Below are 8,203 nucleotides of genomic sequence, written 5' to 3' on the forward strand. Positions count from 1 at the left end.
GATATTCTGAACAACAATCCACGCTGTCAGATGGTCACTGTCAGATGCCATGAACCAGGTAAAATAAATAACAAGGTGCTGTTTTCACCGGGCAATACCACAGCAAGGAACACCTGACATGAACTTCACACATTGTACCATGCATGGTACCCATGACAAGAATCGAACCTTGTCTTCAGCACTTCAACCACTAGGCTACCCAAACGCCAAAATTCCCAACATGATAAAGTTGTCATCATGGTATTCTTCAACAAGTTCAAGTGAAAATATCCATACCTTTCAAATGTCTTATCTTCCACTTCACTATGTTCACAGTTGCGAAACTTCTGTCATTTAATTTGTTCTTGATTCTTGACACCTGCAAAAGTAAGTTTAGTCTATTAACCATTCTCACAGATTGGTGACTACCACAGATTGCTTTGACGGTACGAAACTAAGAAAATGAGTCACATTAGAGTATCTAGTTAAAGGAATATAAGTAGGCAAACATATTTCTACATCCTATATCCCCATTAGCAAGGATTAACATAAGTTAGGTAGATTGCTTATCATACAACAAAAAAATCACACATTTACTAACATATATAAAACTGAATAAGTGGCTTACAGATGATAAATAACTTTGATACGTGATCCATATTATTCACATATTCCTTACCTGAAATCCCGGTCTAAATCCATCGGAGCCATTCACAACGAGGACGTCAAGTATTTCGAAAACTCGATTGACAGCCGAAGGAAGAGCAGCTTGCGGATGCCAAGTACGTAGCAGGGCTTCGAGACATAATGTTCCATGATTTCTATACAGAGATCTTATGGAATGGATTGATTTAGATATTTTCCTGATCTCCATGTTACTACTGTAAACGTCAAGGGCCTTTTAGTTTTGTTGTTTTCGGAAACCTTTTGTTATTATTACAATCAAGCGTTTGTTGTGACATGGGATTTGGGCTTGCATAAGAGTTACAAGTGTAGGACTTTTAAGGGTCGTGTCCTTATTCTCAACATAACGCTGGGATTTGATGATACGGGTTAGTTACCAAGGGTATAAATCTGGAAAAGTGCATGTCATACAAAACGTGGCATTCAATTCCAATCATGTGTTGCCACCTGAACCACCTGAAAGTGAGATATGGATTACAATGAATAATCATGATAATGGCAGCTTATCAATCTTTAACAAATTCACACTGAAACTTTGAAAGGATTAAGACAAGTTAGTTTTTTTCTGTTTCAGCATGTTCAGGGTTTGTGGGGAGGTTCACAGACATCCTTAGGGAGGATACGAAGAGAGAGAGAGAGAGAGAGAGATTCTTTATTTCCTCCAGATGCGATTCCGAAGATTACAATGAATAATATATATTCAATTACACGCAGTTAACACAATAAAAAAAGGCACAACATATTTACAATTACACACAGTTTATCAAATTCAGATACCTAAATGATGACAGATTTTCACTAGAAGATATATATCAAAAGATGCCTTAGTTTGTACAGATACGAGGAGAACTGAAGTATAATAGTTTCCCAGGTGTGTTGATCCAGATTGTGAGTAAATTTTGTTTCAGCCCCAAATAAGACTGATAACATATCTGTTTCATCTTGCATTTCAAAATCAACATATTTTTGAACGTCAAGTACGTCAATGAGAGAAGAGAAAAACGCATTTCTTTCTGATATCAGCGCCTCACAATGTAAAATAACGTGGCTGTCATAGTCAAAAGCATGCCTATTACAGAGCATGCACTCTTTCGAAAGTTTACTACGTGATGAGACTTTCACACAGAGTTGTAAAGCAGGTCGATATTCCGGGTACAGAAAAGCTAATTGCCAAAGTACATGGTATGTTAATTTCGTATGAATTCTCTTATAACGGGACATGCTTGCGTTATTTGATACATTTGTGAGCCATGATTGTTCTTCGTATTTGCATATAGTTTCGTTAACACGATTTCTCCATTTCAATTTTGGAGGGAAAGTACCGTACTGAGTATATGCACGAAGGTAGGGACTCAGATTGTATTTATCAAGTGTTGATTTAAGATCTCCACAGATTGTCTTTGAATTGACAGGGCTTGCAATGGACGCGCAAAAAATATCTTTTGCAAAGTTATTACAGTTCAGATTGCATAAACGACCAAGAAATAAATGGTTTGCATTTATCAATATATGCAGTAATTGTCCAAAGTCCAAGGTTCGAAATAGTAGATTCTGAGGGAGATCTTGTATCAAGACCCTGTACAATGCGTGCAAAATATCTTTGCGTGCCTTCCAACAGAGCGGCATGTTGACCCTTGATGTCATAGAGTAATTCACATCCATAAAGGCTGGTTGTGAGTATCATTCTGAGCCATATTTTCACGCTTGAAATTGGATGAAGATCATAACTATTTAATCCTAAAGATCTTAGGGAGTTAATATTTTGTCTTGCTTTCTGACAGTACTTTTCAATTCTTGTTTTACAGGACAGATTGTATGTTAGAAGTATTCCACGATACACCGTAGAGTCAGTTGTAGTGATGTGTATATTACCAAGTTTACAATGACAGTTATATCCCTTGCGTTTTGCTTTGGTGAACACAATTATTGCACTTTTTGATGGATTATATGTTAGGCGCCACCTTGAGGCATATGTATGTACAATATCAAGGGATGTTTGTAAGCCTCTCGGTGATGCGCTAATAAGTGTAGTATCGTCGGCAAGCAAGACTGCAGGAATATCCATACCATATGCACGGATGCCACATTGTGCTTGTCTAAGGGCTGTAATGAGGTCATTTATAAAAACAAGAGGATAGGGAGGATACGAAGTAATGAGTGAGTATTTTTGTGTGTGATAATTACAAACTACATGTATTCATCATGGTATATTTCAATTCAATGTGAAAAATCACAATCACAATATTCGAGCTCTGTGATGGCGGCCTGTAAATAATTGAACATGGACCAGTCAATCAAGTGATTGTTATTATCAGCAAAGATCAATGCCCTCAGAGTATCATGACAACCTAGTCTGACCACTCGATTCATTAGTTGATTAGTGTTTGGATGTTGTTTTGCCGTTGTGTTTGTGTGTATGTATGAGTGTATTTAACTTAAATCATGAATCCTATACTTGTTTCTCTGTGCTTTTACAATGTAACCAAAATTTCCTTGGAAATAATAAAGTATTATCTTATTCATATCATTTCTGAACAAAGTGTCATATCAAGGTTAGATCTCTGTCAAAACAGTGCCATGGAAAAGCCAAACAAATAGCTTGGAAATAAAAATAAATACTGCATTGCATTAATTTGCATTTCAAGAAAAATTAGCAATAATTCATGGAATGATATTGACTTGGTGAGGATCTTTCTGCATTGTTGAACAAGTTAATCCCTATGTAATGTATGTGTTGAATGACCCTGACTGTGTTGTCAAAATATTGTTTTGACATTTGTTAAATATGGGGATAAATGTCATCTCTGAATGTTTGACATGAATTATTATAATTAGGGCAATTGTAAGTCACAACTGGGGTCTTTTCATTTGAATCAAATGTACAACATGTACAGTTTGGACATTTCTGTGATGTGAATGCAACTTATGTTTGTAGAATGTCCGGATGAATAAAAGAGACAGTCACCTGTGCAGCATCAATGCAAAGAAAGACCATAGAAGAGAAGCAATGAGGAACAAGTGAAGAGCAACAGTGAGTGATAAATATTTTGAAATTATTCTGTTTGGTTCATATGGTTATTTTGCAAATTTTTCTTCAATTTGTTCCTTATCCCTGTGGGCACAGATGTCCTATTATCTTAGGCACTACAATTTGCTGTGCAGAGTTGCATCTCTTGGGCTTAGCAGAAACCTATAGTCATGGGTTCAAATCCTGGTTCTCCCCGATTATGTTGCTAGGTTTGTCAGCGTTATACACATGCTCGTGGGATTCATCAAATACCTGCATCACTTAGGGCTTTCTTCCCACATCAAGCTAACAGGCGGTGATATATCTGGAATACTGTTCAAAGCAGTGTTAAACCCAACTCACTTATTTAACGCTGCATCCAACAATAGATTGGCTATATGACAAGAATTGTAAATATATATTTTCCCATGTTGATGAGTCGAAACAATCACTAAATGACATCTCTTAAAAATATTCCCAGCAGTCTATGCTTGCCATACAAGCCTAATTAATAGATCAGGTAGTGATCGAGTAGGCTCATTGATCGCATGTAATCATACCACAATGATGTGGGATATTGTCCATAACAGTTATCATCGGTTTGTCTGGACCGAGTTCATAACATTAATCACTGGTTTGTCTGGTTGAGATTTGAGATGTGATTATCTTAAATGTTTGGCATATAACAAGACTCACATATGATAACTTAAGTGATTTTGCTCCCTTCTATCTGTAAGTACATGTGGCAACAATTCTTTTTGATTGCTAAAATCTTTGTACATAATGCTGCAGAAACCGAAGTCCTGCTTGAGATCCCTGGATGAGTACTCCAGGTGGACAATCTGGAAGGACCAGATAAGGGAGTACTTAACAGAGTGTGCACCCCTTAAGATATCAGAGGTGATTTGCAGACAGGGATGACGAGGGTCCTGTTATTTCAATGGAGGCCGACCGAGAAGTTGTATGCCAAATGGTACTGGGACACACAAAGGCTGGTCTTGCTAATGTGAGAAGACCAACCAATGCCAAGCTGGAGTGGGATCCTTCCAGGACATTCAAGAAATTATTGTCTTGAGCCATGTGGTAAACACTTGAAAGGAATGATAAATGGGACTTATTGTCTTTCAATGTGGATCCAAACACCAAATGGAAAGTTCACAATTCTACTAACACAATGCGGCAGACATAGTCCAACTGGCATACCCTCATCCTGGTTCCTGTTCATCCATGGCAATATAGAAAGAAAAGGAGGATTGAGGGAAAGTAAGTTCTCTGAACTGGTGAACATTTTCCGTAGGTACTGTCAAGCGAACAGTTATCACACTCTGTGAGTTTTGAAGAATAGGATGAAATTGCATACTGCATCAGGAACCATCACGTGAACACTGTTCAATGTGCGATATACTATAGGCATATGAATAAAACAAATTGATAATTTGATTGTTGCTTATGTTTCATTTGCCAGCTGTGTAAATGGGGATGTTTCATGATTTTGCCTCAGTTTAATAGCCACACTTATCTTATGAAACCATGCATTGCTTGGGCATCTCAGGAATAAATAACACATGTTTCCTTAGCTCTGAGAACGTCTGATGACACATTGATCTGTTATGTCAAAGGTCAAAGTCACAACCAGACAAAAAGTTTGTTTGTGGTCTAACTCTTCCTTTTGGCAGGGGTCGAAGTTGGAAAAAGGTTGTGCGTGACCTATATATACTACATTTTCGCCTAAATTGCCTTTTCTGCAGAAATCATAGTAACTTTTATTCATATACTGGTTATATTATTTTCATATTTTTGTCAATGATATGTTGAATTCTACCAAAGGACTGCATATTTGGTTTATGTGCTGGAAAGCTCTTTGAAAAGTTTTTGAAATATTTATCACTGATATTGAAGGTCAAATTCACACTCCAAAGTGAAAACTCATGAAGGGTTGAAGTGTAAGATCAAGGCAATAGTAAAGGAGTCATTCATAAAGTATTTCTGCAATTATAACTAAAATGCCTATTTCTGGAGATATTAGTGAAGTATTAAGCACATAGTTATATTATTTGAATACACATATATGAGCATTGGTTACAACTCCAGTGTCAAATTAACTCTCAATCTCTTTTAATAAAAGAATTCACAGTAACTCAGGAAGAGCTCACTGTAGTACCATAAAACTAGGGTGAGGCAAATTTCAATGAAGTTAGCATTTTTGATATAACAAGTACATGTACCGTTACAAATAGTCTTATTATCATCTCACTAGGGACCAAAGGCCCAAGTGAGCACATTGTCAATGACTTTTTCTTTTTCTCAGTACAAACTGGAAGTCTGGACATGAAATTTAAGGATATCACTATACGAGAACTGATGTTTGTTCATTAAATACCATTAACATCTGAAAAGAACAATATTTGAAATTGAACAATTGTCTTCTCCAAAAATGTTTTAGGAGGATATTTACCATTAAAGTAACACAGAATATTACAACAGCTATCTGTTATGCACAGGCTAACATTATTTACCAGAAACAAGACATGAAGAAAATTTGCATCCGGATACCTTCCGGAAACCTACCAGATGCCTTCAGCACCCCTTCAAATTTCTTGGTATTTTCAAGATCATTTTTTATGTGTTTCACACTTAAGTGAACAAAATGCACCCCCCAAATTTTGACATTTTTTTGGAAGGTTTCCGGATCCAAAATTGGTAGGTATCCGGAAGGTTTCCGGAAGACGGAAACCTACACTTTTTTTGCTGTGGTGGAGTGTGTACCATGGCAGACTGGGCTGGTTGCAGTGTCGGAGAAGCAGACACTGGGGAGACCTCCGGTAGCTGACGTCGAGGGAGGGAGGTCTGTGGTACCTCAGGTGGAGTGTGTACCATGGCAGACTGGGCTGGTTGCAGTGTCGGAGTACCAGACACTGGGACACCTCTGGTAGCAGCGATCGAGGGAGCGAGGCCTGTGGTACCATGGGCTGGTTGCAGTGGATCAGGTGCCAGGGAGGTAGATGTAGCAGCTGCTGGGTAGGTCTGCGACAGCTGCAGTGGTCTGGGTGACTGTGAAGCTTGTGGTTGTTGTTGATACCAGGGTGCATTCAACATTGGGCACAATGAGGACAGCCCTTCATGCACCTGTCTCTCATCCCCATTGACGGTTACCAGTAATTCATCTCTCCCTTCAAACACAAAGAATGACTTTTTAAAAACAAAAAAAGAAGACTACTTCAATTTCAACAAAAAACATTCAAAACTTTATTCCAAACTTACTACCTATAATAATCCTATTTACTTGATATGCATGCGATATATAATGTGTTCTAAACTTATTTATTTCTGCAAAAGTACAATGAAGCAAACAAGGCAAAGGCTTATTTGAATGCTGCTCTGAAAAAAACCCACCTTAACAAACAGGATGAAATTTAATACTAACTGTGTGAAAATCACATGTATCTCAGTATGACAAATTTCTATCATTTGCATTTACAAGCTTAACATACTGAACAGAAACGTAAGTGGAAAGCATGTTTAAAGATTTTGAGGGAAAAATCAATGTCTTGTGGTTATGTTTTTAATAATGTGTTGAGAAATCTATGAAATGTACATATATCTGTAGGTTGTTTTTTTATCTAACTAAAAGAATCAGTTTAGGTAAACAACAACATTTGGATGCAATGTTACATTTTTGGGGTTCAAGAAAGAGTGAGTGAGTGAGTTTGGTTTAACGCCGCTTTTAACAGTTTTCCAGTTATATCACGGCGTGTCAGCTTAATGTGGGAGGAAAGCCCGAAGTGATGCAGGTCTCAGACGTTTACCACTTCGGTGAAACCCACGAGCACGGGTATGGTTCTGACAAACCTAGAAACAGGTTCAAGAAAGAATATATAAGGAGACATAAATCTCAATTCTCTTCATATAAAATGCAATAGTATACATCTACTTACTGCCATACGGATGATACCTCCTCCTTGACGCATGAATCTCTGGAAGGATGTCTGCGGACAGGACCTCCATATCATCCAGTGCATCCATTATTTCTACATGTTTGCTGAGGAGGCGTCGAAAGTCCCCCCACCACACACACACACACACACCCAGACATGGAGAGATATTTACCATTTCTCCATATGTGAACATATGTGGAGTTACCCTCCGTTTCTCAGGGTCTTGGTAGAGATTTACATTGATACTGGTCCAAGCATTATTCTTCACTCGTCGTTATTATTACTGTCTGCCATTTTTGAAAGAAAAATAGAGGCGAGCCAAAAGATAAAATGAACAGATTTTTGCAGCACACTTGTTTTTTATATCAGGAAATAAATACTTTTTGATTGACAGATGTTTTATTTAAACCTGACTAACAGCAGTTTGATAATATGTCATAGAAAGATAATCAATGAGTGAGTGAGTGAGTTAATATTTAACGTCACATCGGCAGTATTTCAGCCATATCGTGACGAGAACTGACATAAAATACAAAAATTTGAATGGAGTAAATACCTGTCATCGAAGGACAGTAAAAATAACTAGAGTATCACAGTT

At 37.5% G+C, this 8,203-nt stretch overlaps 1 protein-coding gene across 1 annotated transcript in view; it reads right to left on the minus strand.

Moving 5' to 3' along the window:
- The window catches only part of LOC124126613 (uncharacterized protein DKFZp434B061-like), a 30,860-nt gene extending 23,167 nt beyond the window's left edge, over positions 1–7,693 (minus strand). The window contains exons 1-3 of the mRNA XM_048393868.1: positions 7,606–7,693; positions 6,437–6,840; positions 4,411–4,512 (exon numbers count right to left, since the gene is read on the minus strand). Of these exons, the coding sequence (XP_048249825.1) occupies positions 4,411–4,512; positions 6,437–6,840; positions 7,606–7,693 (594 nt within the window). The remainder of the gene's footprint in view (positions 1–4,410; positions 4,513–6,436; positions 6,841–7,605) is intronic.
- Between the last annotated feature and the right edge of the window lie 510 nt (positions 7,694–8,203).

The sequence above is a fragment of the Haliotis rufescens genome, unplaced genomic scaffold (assembly GCF_023055435.1).
Source record: "Haliotis rufescens isolate VD_foot unplaced genomic scaffold, xgHalRufe1.0.p SCAF_12, whole genome shotgun sequence".
Lineage (NCBI taxonomy): Eukaryota > Metazoa > Mollusca > Gastropoda > Lepetellida > Haliotidae > Haliotis > Haliotis rufescens.